The 24,395-nt window shown below is 43.0% G+C and overlaps 1 protein-coding gene across 2 annotated transcripts; it reads right to left on the bottom strand.

Moving 5' to 3' along the window:
- Positions 1 to 6,305: 6,305 nt before the first annotated feature.
- On the bottom strand, positions 6,306 to 21,918 carry AKTIP (AKT interacting protein). 2 transcript variants are annotated; one of them, XM_076349309.1, is made up of 10 exons: positions 21,858 to 21,918; positions 16,592 to 16,707; positions 14,965 to 15,170; positions 12,876 to 12,940; positions 12,692 to 12,792; positions 11,276 to 11,364; positions 11,104 to 11,202; positions 10,778 to 10,885; positions 10,042 to 10,102; positions 6,306 to 7,228 (listed from the first exon to the last, which is right to left on the bottom strand). In XM_076349309.1, exons 2-10 carry the CDS (start codon positions 16,631 to 16,633, stop codon positions 7,118 to 7,120), a joined length of 882 nt encoding a protein of 293 aa, XP_076205424.1. In that variant the 5' UTR covers positions 16,634 to 16,707; positions 21,858 to 21,918; the 3' UTR covers positions 6,306 to 7,117. The 2 variants fall into 2 exon arrangements, with proteins under 2 accessions (XP_076205424.1, XP_076205423.1); XM_076349308.1 differs by lacking the exon at positions 21,858 to 21,918 and having other exon boundaries at positions 6,306 to 7,225; positions 16,592 to 16,703.
- Between the last annotated feature and the right edge of the window lie 2,477 nt (positions 21,919 to 24,395).

Here is a 24,395-nt window from a genome sequence, read left to right on the forward strand (position 1 = left end):
GAAAAGGATTTACGCTGGCGCCAGCTCAGTCATCGTGTTTGTTCTGAATGCATTTCCTCCTGTCGCTCTGCCAGAACGTGGCACAATGGAGCCTGCAGAGGGACAGGGCCAAGGACCGCCTTTGCCGGGGAGTCTCGCCAAGCGCAGCCACGGGCTCCCAGTGCTGCTCGTCTTTGCGGAGGAGGAGGAGGGGGGCAGCTGGCTAGGCTACACAGTGGAAGAGGACCCTAGAACAAAAGCAAGCTGGTACGGCTTCCTTGCAGGAGCTTTCAATTCAAGATCTCACACTTCAATCCGATGAAAGCAGAATTATTTTCGTACATACTAGCCTATGTACTCATGTTTGAACTAAATTAGGGAAATTTCTAAGACGTCTCAAGTAAGTTAAGAACCTGGCAGCCAGGTACTGTATGTACTTCTACAGCTAAGTACGGACTGTTTCCCCTGCGTCTTTACCTAGTGGCCCTAGCACTGGCTTTCATCAGCTTCTGCTGTTTCTATCCCTTTCTGAAACCAAGTTGTTTAGTAACCCTCAATTGTAAATAATAATACATGTACAATTTGTGGTTTATGCTTTGAGACAAATGCCAAAAGCGCTACTTCAGAGGTGTTCTGAAGGGAAAAAAAATTAGTATGTAAACATGACTAAAAAAAAAACTAACCTCAAGTGGTTTCAGAACATGTGTTTCAAGACTTAGAATAGTTTGGTTGGAAGGGACCGACAATGATCATCTAGTCCAACTGCAAACTTAACTGTTCAAGACTGCTCTAGCATAACTCGTATTTCTCCTTCTGAAATATTCTTTACAGAATTCAGAATTGCAAAGATGATATTAAAAAATGTCACTTTTTCAAAGTATTGGCAGGGCCTTAAATTTAGTTTTTCATTAAATGATACACTTGTACTAGGAACGATGACAGCTAAATTGAGGAGAAAGGGTTTGATTTCAGCGGTATCGTTTCAGTACTCATTCGCCTACCTTGCTCCTGGAACAGCCTCTTTTAATACACAAATCTGATTACAGAAGACATAGTTAGTGTTCTCTCCCCTTTCTCAATTTAAAAAAAAAAAAAAAAAAAAAAAGGATTCAGACTATTCATTCTAAGCTAAACAAAATTCAGCATTCTTTAAAAGAATAAAATTCTTTTCTTTTCCACAAACTGCTGTTAGCATGGATTTAGCTTAGAGCAATCCAGCCTACTCACCAGACTGACAGAGGTCCGTAACAGCTCAAAGATAAACAAAACTTACTCAGATAACCATCATTTTTACTACATCATTCCATCATTCTTCCTCGTCATTGTTGTTACTGATCTTTAACTGTGGTGCTTTCTAAACCCCGGCAACAATCGGACAAATAAAACGACAGCCGCCACATCTCTGAATTGTCCTTAAGTAACAGTTGCCAGGATTTGCTCCACATTTAACCCTCCCCTCACCCAACGCCACCACTAAGCGTGGGGATACGGGCGCTCTTCTGCTTTGTACGGCACCAGGAACTAAGGCCGGTGTCTACCCTGCTGCAGCCGAGATGAGCATCCCAAGATTAGAAGGGATTAAACTTCCACACAAGTCCTTCACCTAAGTGGCTCAGGAAATTTGCAAGTCAGTGATGTATTACAAAGGCTTCTGAGTAATCATAAAAACAAATAAAGAAGAACTACCACATTCCAATTTAACACTCTAGTTCTGTCTCCCTGCCCAGCTGGTACATTGTGCTCAGTCAAAATGCTAGGCCTGTTTTCTGCTTCACACAAGAGTCCTTTAGTTAAACTTTTCTAATGCTAAATCTGAAGAATTAAAATTTCAATTTCAGCCTTCCCAAGAAAAGCATAAGAGAAGTAACAGCAGCAGCAGACTTAGCGTTCACAGCATTTGAGTAGCTACACTCCAGCCCTCAAAAACTCTCCCCACATGCTTTTCTTGAAAAAAACATGTCACCGCTTTCCAGGCAACACAAGGTCAGATCAGTTCCTCCATTTCTGTTTTCTATTGCAAACTCAGAACAAGCATTTGACAATTCCAAGGCACTCGCAATTCCTCATAACCTGCCAGATGTCCGAAACACACAGGCTAACGGGGCATTAATGCCACACAGAAGAGAAAGCCGACCGAGGTAAGTGACACAGAGCCACCTCTTTTTCCTTTGCACTGGGTTACAAGGAAGCTGGCAGTTTCTCTCACAAGTTTTTACAAGTCCCACACCGTGTTAGAGCCCACTTCAACTACGCTGAACCCCATTCTAGAGACTTCCCTAGCAGAAAAGGGCTACTGGAAGCAAGCTGCCCAATAGCGGGGTCATCTTGACTAAAAACCACCTGTTTGTTAGAAAGGTTAACGACCAGAGACACATGACATGGAGGATGGAGTGAAACTGAACAAACACCTATTTAGGATTATCAGACATCTGTTCCCTAGAATGCAAATAACAAAAGCCAGAAACACTATGAAGGATTTTTTTTTTCTTAAGTAGCGAATCCGCTGCGCAAGAAGCAAGGAAAAGGTAAGAGAGCAACAAAAGAAACATTGTCCAAATATTAAGCTAGTTGTCAAGCGGTTGTCAGCCACCCCACACTCCCAGAAACAATTTGATTTAAGGCATGAGACATCAGCTGTGGCCGCTGCAAGCGCTCCCCTCTATGTTGTGCCACACGTCCACCCCTTTCCATGGGCATAAACCTGCTGGGGAAGGCGCAAGCTGGATGTGAGCTACTTCCTGCACGTACCTTCCTAACAACACAAATTGCAAGGCACAGCATTAAATAAGAGATATTAAGAAAGATATCTAGAAGCATTGGAGGGATCTAAACCAGAGTGAGAGAACAGCTGAACTCCTGCCCAAGCTATGCAGAGAAAGGCCGTTCCCCACGTGCGCTGCCTTCAGGTCTGCGAAACAGCATGAAAAAAAGCAAAAGGTGCCCAACAACCTAAGCACACTCTTGAGAACAAAAGATCTTCAGACAGTTCCCTTCTTCAACCCCAGTCTATATGCACGAGCACTCAAGGCCTTTGCTTCAGCAGCCTTTGCTTTTACCAAGTATTTCAGAAGTACTTGAGGCAGAAAACAACTGAAGTCCCACACTACAGCCACTGTTACAGCCCCGTCCTGCACTACCTACGAGCTTTTCTTCTGGTATAAGAGGAGGGAGGCTGAGCAAGACACTGGTTCCCCCACTACCGCCTCCCACTCTCCCTCCCTGCCTCCCAAAGGAGTAGATCAGCAGCGAGATCACTCACCCTTTTCCACGAGGGGTGGACGTGGTCTTCGATCTCTTCAGCAAAGATCCCAGGGAGAAGTGACCACATCCACGCTGGGAGATGAAGCCAGGAGCTCTCTGCAGAGCTGCGCGGGGCCCACGGAGCTGCACACGGCCATGCTGGCCCAGGAGATGCCACGGGTGCTGCCAGCACATGCTTTATGTGCCACCTCAGGCAACACACTGCACCTGAGAGTGGGCACTCACAGCCTCCCGGCCCACAGGATTTCCCTCTCACCAATGGAGGTGGGCCAGACAGCTCCCGTGGTTGGCAATACAGGGTAAGAATTTCAGTCTTTGCTTTGAAAGACTGAAAAATTGAGTTTCAAACCCCTATTTTACACTGGCAGTAGCTTCCTAAAGATCACTGAATCGGGAGGACTGCAGCAGAGAAGTGCTATGTGCCCAGTTATCCGTTCCTTTGCTCACACAGGAGGAAAACCACATGTGCGCACGTACGCACACACACACTCTCACACCCTCTAGCACTGCTACTCACTAGCTTTTCAAGAAACAGCTGTGGCACTGAGCAACTGCTCCAGAAGGCTTCTGCTTCCTTTTGCTCTCCCATGGTGGGTAAGGAAGAGAGGGAAGGACAGAAAGTCTTTCTGCACATGTCATCACAGAGCTGACAAGAGGAACAGCAGAGCGAATCGCTTGCCTTCTTCCAAGATCCACAGGTTTTTGCTTTTCTATACTGACACACAGAAAAAATCATAAAAGGGTTACAGCTATCTGCCACCCAAGTCCTGTTCTCACAAACTAACTAACTCTAGCACGCAAGATAAAGAATGCAAAAACGACGTTAGAAAAACCATCTTTAAATAAAGAGGTAGAATGTTCCTACTATAGGAAAGGGCATACAAACCAAAGTGCCAATTCAGAATTTTACACTCTCCTCAAAGTTTTTGATCTGAAGACAGGACTTAACAGTTTATTTATGTAACGTGTTTTTTCAAAAAACTACTTTAAGAGCAAACTTCTTGCAAGTCCTAAGCCTTCTCCCACTCCTTCCTCCCCAAGGGGTAGGAATGGGAGAAGAGAGAAACCACCACAAAAAAAATCTCAAATCCGTTATTTGCATAGGTTTATTTCGAGGTTTGGAGTTGAACGTTTTGCTCCAACAAGCCACCACTACTAGCAAGAAAGCAACGTGTAGTTTGAAGTTATCTTGCTGGTGCTGGTTTCTAGTGTTACTGTAGAAACAGATGTAGAGCTGCTCCTAACAGTAGCCACTGTTTCAAGACTCAAACAGCAAAACATCCTACGCCAAGTCTGTTGGCTTTACTCTAGTTACTGATGTATCAAAGTACTAGATTGTTTGTGATGAGCTTCTCCAGGGATGACATGGCAATAGTGACGTAAGTGGAAATACACAGAATTATTCTAGTAATGACTTTGCAATTGTCTGAAAGCGTATCAGCAGCAACCTTCAGAGACGCTTCAGCAACGCTTAGAATTCCTCTTCAGAGAGCTACTAAAGACTGAAGATTAGCTTTAGACTTCCCTATCCGTTTTTAAATACCACTGCCTTAACACATCTTCTTCTCGGCCTCATAACAAAGTTGGATTGAGCTCTGAGCTAGAGGAGACAGATTTGTGTTGAAGACAGTAGAAACTGAGTTTACTCTGAGTTAATTGCCCTACAAAATCATACCAAGTCACAGACATCTCACCCAGTGATTGACTCACTTTCGCAAAAATATCCTTTTGGAAGATCTGCACTCAACCACCACTTTCGATAGAGCTTACAATAAAAAACCCAGTGCATTTAAAGCCATTAAATATGTTTAAATCTGCTGTACTAATTCACATGACCAGAGCCTGCCAGAGCCTTCAGTTTACATAGACCCATACCTCACATATACAGAGCTAGCAAGAGCTTTCAGAAAGCTGAAGGCAACAGTTCAGTTGCAAATACCTTGCTCAGAAGCACCTGCTTGGTAACTTGCGCTTAGAACTCCTCTTACTTTAACCTCAAATTTGTTTAGCAAGGAGCCACTCTAAAGTATATTTCTCTTATTACACTGAGTATAAATGGATAAACTAAGGTTTAGAAAGAACATTTTAGCATTTAGTCAAGAACCTAGGTCCTGTAACAGACCCTTTATAAGATGAGGCGAGTTAAAGAGGAAGGAGTAGCCCCAAGAAATGCACCTTTGGATGCACTTCCTTCTCCGCCTGAAAGAGGATCCTAGCTCTCCATGTACCCTCTGCCTTCTTCTCTCTAAAGAGGAATTCCAGCAGCGCTAGAGACACTCCAGGCAGCCCCAGGAAACCGCTGCATCTCAAAGGCAGAAGCTTTAAAAGGTTTAAAGCAACATCATGCATTAAGATTTCAACATTACCCAAAACAGAGTAAATACTTAATTCATACAATGTTAAGTGCTGCACAGAAACCACTCAGGTCATCCTTAGCAGTACATTAAATTAATCATTTGGTATATGATAGCATATTACTTGTGAAGTCTTTGTCTATTTCCTTAAGAGCTAAGAAGTTGTTCTCAAAAACAGGGAAAGGTTGTTATATGACAAGTGTATTTAGCTTGTCAGATAAAACCAGAAGACAATACCCCCCAACAAAAAACAAAACACACACCACACCACTCCCCACCCTCCCCAAACACCACATCACGCTTATATACGAAGTCACTACTACTTGTTACTAGACAGTAGGGTTTGCATTAATGCCATCAGTACAGGTGTAAGGAGCCAAAGAAAAAGCAGCCCAGCTGTAAAGGGTTAACATTACAGGCTTGGGCAGGAAAATCCCGTTAGGCAAGAATAAGGCATTATGCTAGCCTATGACACTAGGAAGACTCTTGCGAGAAGTAAAAGATTCTGTCCTGAGCTCACACATGCTTTAGAAAGGTCTTCCTGCATGTGGAACACGACTGTGTTTAACCAGTCTCTTCAGTACAACCTGTTAGCCCATTAACAACATCCTGAATACACATGCAGGCAAGTACATATGTAGCCAGGTGCTTCCACTCCGGTTCCAGTCTTTGCTAAATGTCTACAACATAGACAAACAGAGGGACAAAAGCTAGATCACGGTTTCTTTTTATTTTAAGATGTCACTATTAACACACATTAGTCAAGCTATCCTAAGTAATCCCCTAGACACCTAGGGAATCTAAAATCCTCTAAGATTTTATTAGCTCAAGAGACCACCATTAAAAGCTTGATTTCAGTGTTTATGTAATAAAAGTCTAACAAGCCTGACATTCTGCTTTTACCCTGTCAGACTAATGTGCGCTTTAGTGACAATATCCATTTACAAATCAATAATACATCATACATCATCCCCAGCTTTACCTCTGAAAGTGCTAAATGGAGTCAATGAACCATCTATTTACAATTTCAAATCCTAATATATTTACAATAGAAACCAAAGTATTTAAAACCATTAAATATAGTGTTTAACTCTGCTATATTAGTTTACATGAACACAGCTTACCTCTGGCATCATATTTCCAATGCTAATATTTCTGCCAGTAATTTAAGATTTTTTTAAAAAATTGCTATTCCTGGAGGGAAAAAAATAAAAGCTTAAAAACCAACCCAAAACCTCCAGGCATTTCAGAGCCCTGAGGAATTACCCACCCTAGACAGTCTTCAGGTAGAAGTACTGCAGTGTTCAAGAGAGACTTCCGAACTCCAGGCAAGCCTTTAAAACCTAATGCATATGTAAAACGTTAAGAGTCAGTAATCCATTGAACAGGTTTACTGGAGTCACTGCTACCGTTCGGTTTTTACTAATCCGTAGTCAAGAAGGAAACCGCTGCTTTGCTGTTTCTCCCTCCATTATATTCCCTCCACCCACAGAAAGTGTTTTGTGCACCACAGTCCAGAAGAGCTAAGTAGGCATCGTCTTCTCTTCTTTGCTGAAAGGCTGAACTGAGCCAGGCTTTACCCATGACAGGCCAGAAACATGCATGCTTTTGCAGTGCTGATCTTCTGGCTTCTTCTAGGTAGAAGAAAGTTAAAGTCAGAATTATTAGATACTCCAAAGCCTCTTAAGTCCCTCCCCGTCCATTTTACCTTTGGCAAATACAACCATAAAAGAGGCTAGCATCGTTTCCTCTCCTCGAAGAGGAACAGTAAAATGGCTATCGGTTTAATTTCTGTGAACGTGTGTGGCACCTGTAGAACCACCCTGATGCTACAGGGGAGTTTTAACGACTTAGTTCATGTGCTGCTACCCCATCACACCATAAAGATGAAAAGATACTCTTGGAATAGTGCCTTTTGCTTGAAGGCTGTGGCCCACCACCACCGCACTGCTATTTGCCAAATATCTCTGTTCTACAGAAAGAAGTGTCAATCCAAATCAAAACATTTCTGTCTAATCCTGACGTTAGAACTGTAACATACTACCTTGTGATGCTGGGCATACTGTGGAGGAGCACTCCATGCCACGGAAGGCTTCTGAACGCAAATTAACATAGCAAAGTAGCAACTGATACCTTTGCTATACCATGTAGTTTCTTAATGCTTTCCAATGATGGTCCTTCCCTTCCTGAGCATTTATCACTGTTAAATGCTTGGACAGTAGCTATTTCTACCCAACCCAATGCAATGAACATTTGAGACTGACTATTGCAATTTAGAAGACAAAAAAAAAAGCTTCAAGTTGAGGGAGAAAGGTGCAACTTTGAGCATCTGTAGACTTAAAGTAGTTTAAGACTAGTAAATTGGATACCTAACTCTAGCAGGTCAAAGAAACAGACTAGCTTGCAGGTTTTTTGCATACCAGGAACTAGCCCTGCCTCCACATTGCTATAGGCTCATCAGATCATCTGTATGCCAACTACATCAAACCTGGAATGACGCATCAAGTTCTAGAAAGGGATAATTATGTGAATAGACTTTGTCAGGCAAAAGGCTTCCCATAGTATGACAAAGTAAATTAAGTCAGCAAGAAAACTGAACCTGCACTTCTTCTGTCCCTCCCCATGTTTTGTGTAAAAGGTGACACTGCGTGACAGAACTGCCGTAACACATCAGACAACAGCAAACAAGAGGGATCAGTTAGGCTTGAGCCTGGCAGAGTAGCACCTGCCTATCATGTGCTGCACACAGGACATCACTAGTAAAAGCCACGTGCTCAGCAGGGAACTGGGACATCACAGCCTTTCCTGGGCTACAGTTCTAGAATGGCCTAGTTGTTTCCCAAGGCACAGGAATTACACGAGTAATAAACAAGGATCCAGGGTTGCAGAAGAAAGGAAAGACAGGATACATGATTAGGGAACTTCCTTTTAGAGGGAAGGAAAAGAACGTTCTCGGCTACACTGACATTTTGGAACAAATCTCCTAAGGCACGAGAAGTTTGGCCATTCCTGCTATCAACAAACTACTCCAGCAACTGAAGTACCATACATGCAATAGTTACTGGAGATGTTAGTTTTCACTTAAAAAGAAATTAACGTGCATTTCCAAAGAAAAAGGACAAAAGAAAAGTCATCACTGGTATCACGTTTGCTATCAGTCTCTGAGACAATATCATATCCCTTCCATTTCAAGCACCTCAACCTGTTCTTCTTTCTCTTTAGGTCTTTGATTTAAAGGATAAGAAAGGAGGAGGTGGAGAATGAAGGAGAAGGGGGGTGTGGGGAAGTCAAAAGTATTTTTTCAGTTTTTATAAGAACATCAAGAAGTCAGAATCTGATCAAAATATTTTCCTGTGTGTTCTAAGGCTGGAGAAAGGCCACCTCACCTCAAGCCCTACTGGGACTCTGGCAGGTGGGAACATTGCTACACTGAGCTTACAGGCAGCGTATTGTATTAAGATCAATGTAAAAATCTCATTCATGCCAGAAGACACGCAAGAACAGGAGTTAAAGCTTGCAGTGAGGAAGACTGAAGTTTGGACTGACCAAAAAAAAAAATTAATTTTTTAATTTTTTTATTACAAAAAAGCAGCAAACTACACCACAGCTCTAGTGCAAGGAGCTCGAGTCGGTAACTAAAACATTCAGAGTGCATTTCCTTGCCAGTCCAGCAAAGATACCAGCCACCATTTCAGAATCCCTAGGCACTGCAAGTGGATTGACTTTTCATGCCACTCAGCACAGACTCAGAATTGCTGTGTGCCAGCTCTTGTCAGGTGTAAAGAAATAACTAACAAAACAAAAACACCCCCCTCCCTCAAAACAAAAGGTGTTGCTCAGGTGAAAGCTATACGAACCAACACATTCTTACTATATCAGTAAGAGTGCTTTGTGATAGAAGTAACTCTAAGCACTCTTCCATTAGCTGTCTTATTAGAAATCAGCAGCATTAGAGATGTGAGCAAGGTACTCACTCTGCTTGTCCTGCTTCAAAAAGTTTGGAATGAGAAGAAAGCCCTGAAGCTTTGATTCAGTAATGAAAGATCTCTCAACAGAAGAGAACAAAGAAGTTGGGGACTGTCAGGTTATGCAGAAGTGGCAATGGTCACGACAAGTGCAGAGCAAGCTAATAGGCAGTCCGCAAATCTCTTCTTTCCCCTTCTTCCCTCCCTTCCATCCCTAAACAAAAAAAATCTGCCAAGCGTGCCAACAATTGTACTAACAAAGCTTTCCAGCTGGCTAAATGATTAATTGCTTAACACACTGAAGTTGGAACAGTGACATAACCGCTTAGTTTAGGAGACCAGTTTCAGCATGCCTGCTGATCCAAAAGAGGGGTGGAATAAGGTCTGTCTAGTACATGTTCACCACAAAGAGACAGAGAACCTTTCTTCCCTTATCAGGCAATAAACCCTTACTATAGTGAGAATCTGGACTCTGCACATACCTTCTGAGTCAACATCTTCTCTCTAGCTTCATCATGTATAGCTGGATTCCATGGAGAAAAACTATGAAGAAAGTATAGTTATCTCTTACCTTGCATTTTTGCAAACTACAGCACAGACAGAGCAGAAAGCAGCAATTTTCCTTGGTTTAGTCTCTTGGATTTCAAGTAAACTACAAGTCTGAGTTTTCAGTGTTAAAACATACAGTTAAGAACTAATTCACTAAGTTAATTCTCATTGTCATGGATCTTTTCAACAAGAAATAGTTAGGTTTTCATTTTTGTTTGCAATGAGAATTCAGCAATTCAGCAGGTGTTACATGAAATACTACTCATATTCACTATGGAGCTGACTGTTCCATCCCCCATGCAGTCAAGCTTAAAAGTATAATCAAAGCTACAGTCATGCAAATTGAATTCAGGAAAGCGCGAAAGCAATATTTACTCCATGGGTATCTCTACTTGAGGGAGGTGGGGTGGTTTTGGGGCTTTGTTGAGGTTTTTTTTTTTTTAAGTCTTGGTTGCTTAGTGAAAAACCAGCAAACACAAGTGTCTGATTACATTTAAGATTCAATACTAAACAGAAGGAAATGAGGGTAGGAATATTCGAAGTATTGCTATAAATGTAAGAAAAAAAACCAGGTCAGTCAGCCTGGCAGAGAAAGGCTTCAAATCAACAACTACACCAAAACTTGTTCTCGAAATGTTAGGACATGGTGAATTTGCTCATGGTACTTACATGATTGCATAGGGATCCTCTATTTTAGGCTGATCAAATAAATGACTGCTGCATAGTTTGACACTGTCCACCACTTTACTTTTGAACAACTGAATATCTTTTTCATACCTGCAAGAAAGTAAGTAATGTTAAGTAATTGCAAGGAGGCACCGGTTTGCTCTAGAAGCACAGACAGACTTGGCAAAGCCTCAACTTCAGTTGCTAGTGCAACCAGCTCTAGAGGTAGAGACCATGAACTGATAAACAATTTTACAAATCTCTTGTTTCCGCAAGTCTACGCAAAAATCTCTCACGAGACCATGTCCATATGCATGGAAGATACTTACAGCACTGCAGCCTCAGGGTTCAGAGGACTAGTTGTATCAATCTTGTAGAAGACTCTGCGAGCATACATTAATACTTGCCATATGTGATTATGATTTCGCCTAAGAAGAACAAAACACAATGAAGAAAGGAACAAACTTCTTTCAAATTATACATCAATATGTTACCACTAACCTCCATTTTGCAAATGCTCTTTTCACATCCAGTTCACCAGATAAAGGATCTACTAGCGGATGGAAGACAGGCAGATCAAAAACCAAGCGCTGCATTAGAAAAGAAATTCATTATGACAACTTCAGTCCTAATGTTAAAACCACTGGGTGAAGGTCAGTCAGATGTTGCTTCCAAATACTAATTAATTGTTACTGTATTAAAAGAAAGCAACCTGAAGTGATTTATACCAGCTGTGAAACTGTAACCCAACACACCCATGTTACATGCAGGATCTTGTCCTCTCTCACATGCTTATCACTAAATCAGGAAACTAATCCAGCTAACTGCACAAGCAGTAGTGCCAACACAGGTAATATCATCAGATAAGATCAGATTAAAGGAGTTTTTCTGGTTTAGCTATTTGTGACTGAAAGCTTTTTACATACCTGAGCTACAATCAACACTTTTTTTACCCTACACATTTTTAAGTAAATTGTGCAGTGACACCATGGTGTCTTCAGTTCTGGACAGCTAGTTTCCTCTGGTGTTCGTGCATTCTTCTAAAAGAAAACTTAGTTTCAACAGGAAGGTTTTAAAGCCCTAAGCTAGCAAAAGAATGATGGCTGTATGAGAGATACTCAAGCCTAATCTTTGAAAGAAACTGTTTCCTACTAGTTCTGTCCTTTTAAAGATGACAGCTTTACACAAAACTTGACACCAAGCAGACAGCTTCCTGACATAGCAACTCGTTCTCAGCTACAGCAGTTACATACACCTGTCCCCCAGTCTTCCTCTTAAAGAAGTTTGTCCAAGAGGGCCGGCTGCTCTGCTCTAGAGAGTCGGATTGCCACAAGATTGTTATTTTTTAATTTTTTAATTAATGTAATAACTTGGATACTTTTCCCTAAAGAGAAAAAGAGAAAGCAGAGATGGAAGGTAACACCATACTACCTATCTCACTCTCCCTTTGTTTCACCAACTTTCTCCTCAAGTTCTTTTAGTTCTTTGTTTCAATGTAATTTAGAAGAGACAGGCAAGGAATCCTGTAGTACTACAGCAAGCACAGCACAGGTGCCTGGATTTTATGTTCCATTATATCACTACTCAGAATCTGGATACTTCTTTAAGCGTTTCAACATAAACTTCCTTGCCAAGGAAGTAGCAGATCAAGATTTGAGGTAAAGAACTGGTTGATTACTTAATACTCGAATGCATCTAACCTCAGGAAGTTCACTCTGCACCAGCCTCAGTAATCAGAGTAACACGATTCCTCCACAGATGTTAGGAAATACGTACAAGACATCGCAAATGAGCCCAGCCAACTGAACAAAACTAGTTCAAGGAAATGAGAAGCTAATTGGTATATTAGCTTTAACAAAAAGTCATACTTAAAACACCAGAAAACAAGAAAAACCCGAGACACACACAGCCACTTACCGGGCAGTCTCCATCTGGGTAATTATCAGGAATATAGACAGTAAATTTAAACACGCCATCCTGGTAGAGCCCATTTCTTATGAATATTACACCAAACCACACTGCAAGTAAGAAAGTTTGCTTGAGTGAAAGAATTTAAAAATATATATACACAAAAAAAATTAAAAGTTAAGTTTCAACTTACTTAATGCTGATCGGTAAGATGGCTGCACATAGACACCTGGCAATTTCTGCTTTACAACCAAGGTACTGCAATTAGAATCAGTATTTAGAACAGCTCCACAACTACACTAAATCTACAGCAAGCTGACAACAGTAAACCCAGAACGTACTACCAATAGCTTAACAGGGGACTTCTTCACAAACTTACAATCAATTCCCAAGGGCAGATTGCTCACAGAAGGAGGTGGCAGAAAACTAGTGAAACCATATTCTTTCACTCCTGCGTTTCCTGCCCCTCCACTTAAAGAGTTACTAACAGGAAACATTATTTCTCCTGATAAAACTGTAAGTAGAGAAGTAGAAATAAATTCTTCCCCCAGTAGATGCATTTAATGCATGTCAGTGCTGAAATTTCCACTTATCTACTAAATCCCCAGTTTCAAAGTAAAGAAAAAAAGAAATGCAATTAAGTAACTTTGAATGCAGATTTGCAGTCAATTGTAGTTAATTCTGAAGTGTGACCAAAGCTTTAACTTCAATTTTAAACAAGTAGTTTTCCAGTTTTAGATGAGACTATGCTGCAGGTCAAACAGAAATTACACTGGCAACTGACAAAACAAAGTAACAGAGAATAAAAAGGACAGTCAAGAAGCAGGGTATATTAGAGATCCGGATCAAGTGATTCCAGGCATCTCATTAACAGGATGGACCAAGTAATTTTCCCAAACTTGCACTTATTTGCTATTTCACTTCTTGTGATGATAATCCAGTCACGATCTTCAGTCATCAATGACCAGTGCATTATGAAAAGAGTTTCTCCCTCTCCCTTTGCCTATTAGGAAAGTCCATTTGATAATCAACAGTACTACCGGGGCAAAATGTGCTACTTTTACTATTTTTCAAATCAATGAACACAAGAAGTTGCTAGTAAGTTTAACCAGCTGTAGTTATATGGTATGCAGATTCTACTGAACACTATAAATGATAAACAAAATTATTCACTTCATAGCTTTTTCAGTTACTTGGCATATAGGCCCATTAAATTGAACTCCACATGCTTGCACAAATAAACAATAATCTTAAGGCAAAATATTAACAGTTCTCTGCTTACGATTTCCATAATATTCATTATTATATCCCTAATAATGACTTTGTTAAGCTAGAGGAGTTTACATTGCGATACCAATATATTTTTGCATGCTGCAGAAGAAAAACATCTTTCTTGAATTAAGAAGTCAGGGTCAGTTCCCCGAAAAAAAAAAGTTCATGTTTTGAGAGTTCTCAGTTTCAATTTAATGGTTAAATGCAAGAACTGAGACTTAGTGTTGCGTAAGGACTCCAGGGATTTCATTCCAAAAGGCACTACATACTTGAGAATCCAGTATGTCTGTTACAGAGGAAGTCCCTTCAGTTTTGTAACACAAAACAGTTTATGTAACTTTATATACCTAGAAAGTTTTGCAGACAAATAGAGATTTTTATGCTCCCACAGCAGTCTACAAATCACTAGACTGGATCAAATGCAACTGATCCAAAGAAAGCTATTTAAATCGCACTAACTCCTCCCTCATAAGTTTCATGGTAAGTATCACTGAAAGACAGGAAAGAATATAGTCTTCCTAATATCCATTTAATAAGCCATACCAGGCAGCGTTCAAGTGTTCCATGTAACGACTGAAGGAAGCTCCCACATCCTAACTCCATTAGACAGTACCATACATTCATAACCATCTTCCCACTAGACATCTGCTTGCTTCTATTTTAATACTAGTTTCAAAAATTCAGTATTTCTGACCAAAAAGCTATTAAGCTAACTAGTCAGGATGCCTAAACCCGAAGTGTGTTTACTTGAAGACTGAGAAATATAATAATTCAGAGAATCACATCTAAACACACCCTTAAAATCTCATCTCATTTTCCTCTCCACTGCTACCTCAGGAAATTGAGGCTGCTGCTCCAGAAAAACAACGTTTTTGTGTGGAACTTAAGTTTACTGCCTTCTTCAAGGACTAAGGCAAAGACACCGTGCAAGAACCAGATCCCTGCATGTTTTTTTTCCCACTGAAGCATAAGCCCAGTGACCTAAAAAAGACAAAAAAGTGAAAACCTACAATTCTGCAAGGAGGGAATACTCCAAATAAAAAGGCCCATAAGAAGCATGTGTTCCATTTGTCGACTGGGATGATGTGGCAGGTGAAGCAGGCTTAGTTATTGGCACAGCATTCTTTGGAATAGAAGGCAACTGTTTCTTTGTAGAGGCTCGTAGAGGACTGGTTCGCAGCTCTCCACTCAAAGTTTTCTCTTCAGCCTCAGGTCTCTGTTAGATAAAAAAGAACCACGAGATTACAGGCCATATTTCATAAACATTTAGCATATGAACATATTTTAACACAGGTTTAAACCCAACCTTGCTAATTGCAAGTTTGGCCACTGAAACATATTTTGGGTTTCGGTGTTCTATTGCTTGGGGGTTGGGGATGGTGTCTCTTTGGGTTTTGTTTTTAAATAGACTTTTATTCACTCAAACCTAGCCTGCAGTCATAAAATCATAGATTAGTTTGGGTTGGAAGGGACCTTTAAAGGTCATCTAGTCCAACCCCCCTGCCATGTACAAAAGTAATCAATGTTGGATAAGAAATCTACAGATTAGGACAAATGCTTAAGGCGGCTTACATTTATTTAGAAACTGGAACCAGACAGTATGTAACATCAGCTTAGAAGTCAATCTATTTCTAGCACACAGTGCATCAAGATAAATCATTTCCACTGACAAGCATCCTCACGTTCTAGACTTCAAAGTGTCTTTAAAAGTAGTGTAGTAAAGCTGAGATGAAATAAGAACTTTCTACAGAAAACTTTGTGTATTTCACTTCCTGCCTGTGCTTAAGACACCAACATCCCACTGGGAGCTGACCATATAGCCCATTCCCACCACAGGATAATCACTGTTTGACAGTGATATCAAGCCCAGTTTAAACAGTTTTGCTATAGCAACCTTTTTATGCCTATGCTGTCTTTTCTTAAAAAAGGAAAAAAAAAAAAACCAAACCAAAAAACTTTTCTACTTAATTGGTCACTGCTACACTGCTAGACAAGACTGTACTACATACAGGCCTCAAAATCATTCTATAGATTGCCAAGACAAACCTGCAGGCTACAGACTTGAGATTAGGCGAGTTGTGGTGACTGAAGGTGTGATTTAGGCTATAGTGTTTCAAAGCGCTTGAGACTTGGACTAGTAACAATACCTACGTCACAAGCATCATCAACAAAGTTATATAATTTACCCTTGCACTGAACACCTGAGACGCAATTAACCCTAGAACTATCATGCTTTTATACACACAATCTAAAGTAGCAATAGCATTATGGAGGCGCAGTTTTGTCAACACCTGCTGCACATGCAATACCTGGCTAAGGTCTATATGTAAGACAGTAAACAAATGTCCTAAGAAACAAGTGTTTGAACCATTTGAACAAGTTTGTTCCATCTTTCCTACTTAAAGATGCTTCAGATAAGAAAAGTCGACAAATTCTGGAGTAGACTCCATCCACAGTCACATTCCAGTTAATACAGCTCAAAGCTAGCTTACACTTTCATTGAAGATGATCGCAATCCTCGGGATTAAAACACACACTCCAACTGTATTTGTAGATCGTCTGATGGTCTTTTCCAGCACTGCTACTGCCCCTCAATGCACGTTAACACCTTATGGCATTCATTCATTAAATATCTACCTTGCGCACAGAACTTGTAGACATGCTCCAGAAAGGGTTCATAACGTGTATTCCAAATAACAGACTGCAACTTTTCAGTGTCTTCAGAGTGTCCTCAGGCCTCTCTGGTTTACACCCTAAAAATACACAGAATGAATATGCATTCTAACAGATAAACAGGACTCAATATATAAATAGGATTCAGATCTAATTTTGCAGCCAGCTTTATACCTCTGTAACTTCAGAAGAAAATTTCTTGTAGTTAAGACTGACAATAGTTAGAACTGCCAAAGCTTTATTATGTTTTAGACTCCAGGACAATAACATAGTTGTCTATGAAATCATTTTTGTGCGTGAATTCCTGCCTTCTTTCTGCTAGAAAGACACTCTAGGTTCTGCATTCCATGTTTCGTCTTGCCAATTGGAAAAACAGACCGTCATCGGCCTGGCACAGTCAAGAAAGATCTTCTACACATGCAAATATTAAAAAGTTATCACTTCACCATTCAAGTCCAGCACTGGACAGTACTACAATGGCTTACTCTTGTAGTTACGGTTAAGTGTTGCCCCTAGCATGCACTGCTGACTTTGCATGTTTCTGAAGCACTCCAGTTTGAAAAAATCTCTGTCATTCCCGGTGAAAGAGATGATCCTCCCATTGAGTTTGCATCATGTATGTGTCATTTTGTTTTCATCTGCATTGGAACACCACCAGGAACAGACAAAGCCACAGAACACAGAAGTTTTTCTGTAGCTTATTTAATCATTTTACTATGAGCACTAAGGCTTAGTGCTCTTTAGATCAGCAGTTCAATAACAAAGACTTCAGCAGTGTTTGGCATTTCAGTGTGTCATCTACTGAATATGTCCTTGGTTTTCTCTCTCTTTTTTTTTTTTTTTTTTTTTTAAGCCTTGCTATTGTTTGTGCAAGACCTCTCACCTACAGCACCCCTTGTCTGGCACAGCCTATTTCCTCCAGTTCTCCTACTTTCCCTTCCCCTCCCTGCCCCCCCATTTCTGGCTACATTAACTAAAGGTTTGAGGCAATTCACTTCACTCAATTTCTTTCATAGGAAGTTGTACAACATTGACCAAGGCAATTCGTAGCATGTCAGAGAAAGAGAGAATGGCACAGGCTTCTATTGTGGTCAACACTAAGTTTTTCTACAGTAAGCAAGGCACCACCTGTTCACCCTTTGATTAGTTTATCAAGAAAATGGTAACATTATGATCAAAAATCTTCCTAAAAGGAAAATAAATGCCAATCTTGTTAAAAGAAGAAAAAAAAAAAAGCCAGGCGATTTATCCAAAGGAAGTCTAGCAATGGTAAATTTTTAGAAGAAACATTGATATCATAAGTATCCTTCTAGACTATATAGCAGCCAAGCATTCAAAAAATGCAAACACCATTCAGAAAAGTGATGAAAATTAATTAATTTCCCCACCCCAAAATAATCTCAAACATTCCAGTAAACATGATTCCTCCAGATATTTTTCCTCTTCAGCAGCCAGAAAGTCTCACATCATTCTGAGCCACTGAAAACAGAAAATCAAAGCATGGCTACTGCACTGGGGCATGCCCTGTGATAGCAGTGAGAACATGTTGTCACTTTTCCCCCATCTCCTGTCTAGGCTAGGAAGGTACAAGACCTTTCCTCGGGAAACTTCAGTGTAACCAGAGGGAGGAGGAACTGACGCACAAAGAGAGCACCTGAGAGCTACGACTTTGACAAGGGAGAAAAGTGCTGGAAGCTGACGTACAGGTTGGAAGACAATTAGCTGGGATCTGGAGTGATTATGGGGTTTGGGTAGGATTTTTTTCTTTGTTTGTTCGATTTCGGCTGGTGTTTTTTTAAGACTAGGTAATATAAATCGCATTATTCCAGAACCAGAGATATGAGATACAGGAGCTGAGCAGGACAAAGAATGAGGCATGTACATAAAAACCAGCCTAACCTATTACCAGTGAAACAGGGAACTGCCCTAGAAGCTTGACAACTGGTGCTAGATGGAGTTCAGTCACTGACTCCACCTTTCAGAAAGCAGCTATGCATCTCAGTACACTTCCAGCTTCGTTGAAAAGCTTTTCATTAGAGATGCCTATTTACAGGCTATTAAGAATGGTTTATATCTCCAAATAAAACATTATTTTAGCTCTAGTTAAACTACAGAGATTCTCCTGCACAGAGATCTTTTATCCAGTTGCCCGCCAGTAATAAGTGATACATGGTGTTGTCCTAGACTTATTGTTAAACTGTCTCCAGTCTCACTCACCTGTTAAAATACTTTTTATGATGGAAAACTAATAACCTCACAAGTACCAGCTTCCCAGAGAAGGGTCATTTAAAAAGCCTTTCAAGGTGTTTTAGACTTTGTTTATTCCAACTCACACCCAATCCTTCTAGCTCTGCTACATGGGAGGGGAGAATGATTTCAGTACGGGAAACTTATCTGCAACTGCTTATGCTCTCTAGTGCCTTCACCTCACAGTTTACTACCCACATCAATCACAATTAAAAAAAAACCAAAAAAACAAGTAACAGCACATTTAAGTTAGAATGTTTATCCTCACTATGCAGAAGGTCTGCAGCAGACACGGAGAGCCAAGTTCCAGTATCATTAAGTGGAATTTCTAGGCAGTTTAGTCATTCAATCTTACACGGGGCTACAGTGTCCACTACAAGGTACCTACCATTACAGCAGCTTACGGTGCTGTAACTACTGAAACCATCAGCTTCCCAAAATAACCCAATACACTCTCCTCATTTTATGAAAAGGAAATAAATACACTCAAAATCATCAGCCTGTCTCCTTTCACATTCTCATCATTCACAGTGCCTCACTGTCCTGGTTTTGGCTGGGATGGAGTTAATTTTCTTTATAGTAGCTGGTATGGGGCTCTGTTTTGGATTTGTGCTGGAAACAGTGTTGAGAACACAGGGATGTTTTCGTTACTGCTGAGCAGTGCTTACACAAAGTCGAGGCCTCTTCTGCTTCCCACCCCACCCCACCAGCAAGCAGGCTGGGGGTGCACAAGGGGTTGGGAGGGGACACAGCCGGGACAGCTGACCCCAAATGACCAAAGGGATATTCCACACCATATGATGTCATGCTCAGCAGATAAAGCTGGGGGAAGAAGGAGGAAGGGGGGGACGTTCGGAGTGATGGCGTTTGTCTTCCGAAGTCACTGTCACACATGATGTAGCCCTGCTTTCCTGGAGATGGCTGAACACCTGCCTGCCCATGGGAAGGAGTGAATGAATTCCTTGTTTTGCTTTGCTTGCGTGTGCGGCTTCTGCTTTACCTATTAAACTGTCTTTACCTCAGCCCACGAGTTTTCTCGCTTTTACCCTTCTGATTCTCTCCCCCAACCCACCAGAGGGGAGTGAGCGAGCAGCTGCGTGGGGCTTGGTTGCTGGCTGGGGTTAAACCATGACACTCACTTAAGAAGAGGCTTAATAGCGTGTCGCTCAGTAATACGTTCTACTAATTTCTCCTACTTTGAGAATAGAAAGTAACAGCAACACTCCTAAGCAGTGCTCCTCCCATGGGCTTTTTATAGATATCTTTTTCTCTAGTGGTTTTCTTCTAGTACAACAGCAATTAAAAAAAAAAAGAACACAAACTTGTGAAGAAACATTATTTCAAATGCTGCTTCTTGGAAAGGCCTTCTAACTTCTATACAGCACTGCATTACTAAGGTTCCATCACACCTGGACCAAGAAAGCCACCTGCTGCCAAGCATAACCTTATGTCAATGTTCACCAGCGCTGAGGTACACAATACATGAGAGCAGTCAGAGCAAGCGCAAACTCATGCAGTACTTCATCATCACTCTAAAATACTTCAAAAAACCTAAAGTTATCACTAATGACAACCAAAATTTTAAGTAATTTGCTTTTGCACCTTTTCCTTCTCTACACTAGGTAGTCTCATTAATGGATTACTTTTACTATTTATACCTACTGTCATATCATGTGTCATACTTTTTCCCTGTCATCAGCAGAATCATTGGATTAAATACAACACCAATTCAACAGAAACTTCATCTGCCTGTAACAGAGCACTTTTCTAAATATTTTCTGGAAACATAAACGATTCCTCAAGAAGAAAAAAAACTTATAGACAAACATATATTTATAGTGCATATAAATATCTTTTTTTTAATGCAGTTTGTTCCCTACTCAAAAGGGAATGGAACCACTCCTACACCTGAGAATAAACAGAATTGATTAGGCAGAGCACTAGAGAACAACAACATTACACAATTGTCCAGCGACTGTAACTGTCAGTTTACACCAGAACCGATTTCTTCTTGGCAAACCTATACCTGATGTCCCTAGGACCCAAGGACTTCACTAGCCCACACCGTAACCTACTGGACAACAAGGGAGCCGCTGGAGGAATGCTGGCAGTGGAGAGGAACACTGACCAGTCAAGCCTGTTTGCCAACTCTTCCTCCCCAGACGGATTACACCTTTCACACCAACACCTGCTGCTATGACTCCAATCCTCTGACACACTTCTCAAGGAAATCATAATCTACACCGACGAAACCAGCTCTTACACAACAGCTAACAGTTTAAAAGACACGAGGGGATGACCTGCCAAGTTTCACTGGACAGCTGGGTTTCCAGAGGGGCCTGTCAGCTGCAGGAGAACCGGTGGGTCACAGGAGGAAAGAAAATAGTTCTGCAAAGCCCTGAGACCGGAGCAGGGCAAAGCCTCCCCTGTCAGTCCCGGCGGTATTTCAGGTCGAGGCCGCGGCTGTGCCCGGCACCGCGGAGCGACGCCGCTTGGAGGGGCGTGGAGGGAGGCCCGCCGGGCCCCAGCCTCGACGGCAGCCGCCCCAGGGCCCCGAGAAGCCGCCCCGAGCCCTGGCGCTCGCCCCCGCCGCGCGGTCCCTGGGGGAAAGGGGCCGCGGGGTGCCTCACGCGGCGGGCGGCGCCGGGCCGGTTCCCCCGCGAGGAACAGGGCTGTCCGCGCCGGCTGACACTCTGCGCGGCGGCGGCAGCTGCTCACGGGGCGAACGGACGGGCGCCGCCCGCGCCGGTCCGGCCCCTCCCGGCGGCAGGTGACGGCCCCGCGGGGCACAGACAGACGACCCGCCGCCGCGGCCGCCCCTCAGCGCGGCCGGGGCCGTCCGCCGCCCTCCCGTGTCGGCGGGGACCGTCTCCCCGCGACCACCGTCGGCGTTACGCCCGGGAAGGCAGGGCAGGGCAGAGCTGGGCCGGGCCCGGCGCTGTCATGCCGCCGCAGTCAGTCAGGCGCGCGCGCGCTCGCTCACCCGCGCCAAGGCTCCCGCCGCTCCGCCTCACGCGCAGCCCAGGCCCCGCCAGCCGCCGCCGCCGCTCCCCCTCTACCCCCGCCACTGCCCCATTTAAAGCCCGCCCCTCGGCATCGCACATCCGGACACGGCCTTTCCCTCGGCCAATCGCCGCCCGGTTCTTCCGGGACGGCTCCGCGGGGCGGGGCGGGGCGGTGGCGGCGACCCAGCCAGCCAATCACAGCCACCGCCCTCCCCGTGATGCAGTAAGGCGGGCGCTTCCCGCGTCACGGCGCGGGGCGGGCGGCCGCTGAGGGCTCCGCCCTGGGCCCGGGTGCCCGTCCGTCTCGGGGCGGGCGGGGGCGCAGCCCTCGCTCCCTCAGCGGGAAGAAAGCGCCGGGGCCGGAGCGGGGAGCCGCGACTCTCTCTCGTCGGCCGGCGGTGCGGAGCGGCGCCCCGGGGAGACGTGCCCGCCGGCAGCAGCGGGGACGAGCTTCCCCTCCGCGCGATAAATCGGCGTTCGCTGAAGCACGCGCCGGGAGATGGCCGCGGCCGTAGGCCAGCGGCGTGGCGCCGCGCGCGCAGAACGCCGGCGGTGCGAGAGGGGCGGGCCGCGCCCGCGAGGGCCGCTGCGGGAGGGGGAGGAGGAGGAGGAGGAGGGGCCCCAGCAGCCCTCCGGCGGGCGCGCGCCCCCGCGCCGGCTCGGGGCCCGCCACAACGCTGGAGCGGGCGGCGCGTGCACGAGGCGGGAACTCCGACCGCCGGCCGGTGAGGGGTTCGTCAGCCGCGGGCCGCCGTCGCCGTCCCTCAGCGGGCCCCTACCCCCTGAGGGTTTACAGAGCAGTTCAGCTGGGCCTTCTTCCTTTTTTAAGTCAGTAACACATACTACCGCCGGGCAGGTGCACACACAGCGTGTTAATGGATAGGTAACCGGACACACACGTGTACACACAAAATTTACCTCCAAAAAGCTGCTGCAGAGAAGCGGCAAAATAACAACAGAACTCAGGAGTTAGTTTTTGTTTGTAATTAGACTTTTTCTGAGCCCAGTAGAACAATTACAGAAATGCTATACCAAACTTCCAAGTAATGTGTCAAGGTTTAGAAGATGACAACAAAATCCGTGCTATCTCAAGTTTAAAAGTTACAGAGAAAATTAAAAATCAATGAATACGGGGTGGATTTTTTTTGTTCCTAAGCTATGAGCAAAAATGCTATGCTAAAGTTATCACTTTGTCTCAATTATTGTAACCTTCTCCTATCTTCCTGTCCTCAAAATGCCACTTTCAAATCTTCAGCCAGTTAATAACGCTATTATTCTGGCCAAGCCACTGGCTCAGTTTCTAAAACCCTTCTGCGGTTTCCTGTTCTTCAGCGTTTCAAATGCAAACCCTTTGCCCGGGCCTCTGAAGCGCTGCACAGCTTCCGTTTCGCTTCATACCCTCAGTTATCTGCCTTCCACTGCTACATGCAGTAGCAGTCACCTGTTACCGCCTTTTCTTTCTTAAGCTCTTTCCTGCTATTTATATTTTCTTTTTTCTGCTCTAAATCTTTTCCCGCCATCTCTCCTTTGAAGCTTACGTTTCCAGAAGTCTTTTTTTACATGGTTACCTTCATCAGTGGGCTTCTCGGACCTAACCATTCCTCAGTGTCTTGCCTGTATCGGGTCCCGATCTTGCTAAGGAACACAAGATGATCATTAAATCCTCATCTACATGTTAGGCAGATGTCATAGATCTTATACTGCAAAATTCTGTGCCTTGAATGACGTTTTAGTGTTAACTGAGTGTACATGTTCAGGATGTTGCAAAACTGTATCACAATAATTGAATAATATTTTAACTTTGATACCAAGGATTGAGTGGAATACTTTATCAAGCCGTTGAACACAATGCTGTTAATCCTCCAAACCCCACTATAGTCCAAAGTTTCCCATTTTGCCAACTACAGAAATAATACTTTGACATGAAAGAAGCTAATATTTGTCTAACACAATTTCTTAAATGCTTTTTTCTGAACCACTGATAAGGAAAACACTTTTTCTATCATTTTTTACTAGAACCACCTGTAATTAATGTACAGATCTACATCACCACCATTTGTGTGAATCGAGAAACAGTATCTGTTTGCAATCTGGATGCAAGGTCATCACTTCAAATAGTGTCTCTGTACTCAAATGATGCCAGATGTTTTCCTAAAATATCAAAGCACTCTGGTTTAGGTCCCTGGATTTCTTGTATCATTTTGTCCTGTGTATGATCAAGTGAGGAAATCTGAAAACATGGCTTTCAATAAAATGCGATAGTAAACCTTTGGCGTATGCACAAACCTCACTTAGCAGTACCAATTCTACAACTGCAGTGTAATAAAATTTATTCCCTCTTTTGCTTCTGAAACCCAAAAGCCCATCCAAATAGATGTCCTCAGGTGAGCTTTACACATCAGGAAAGTTAAATGGATATATATTTTACACACTGGTAAATCCATAACCCCAGAATAGCTAAACTTAAATATAACGATTTTGAAGAGGAATGCAGAAAGTCAACCTGCAAGCTGAAC

Source organism: Aptenodytes patagonicus, chromosome 11, assembly GCF_965638725.1.
Source record: "Aptenodytes patagonicus chromosome 11, bAptPat1.pri.cur, whole genome shotgun sequence".
Lineage (NCBI taxonomy): Eukaryota > Metazoa > Chordata > Aves > Sphenisciformes > Spheniscidae > Aptenodytes > Aptenodytes patagonicus.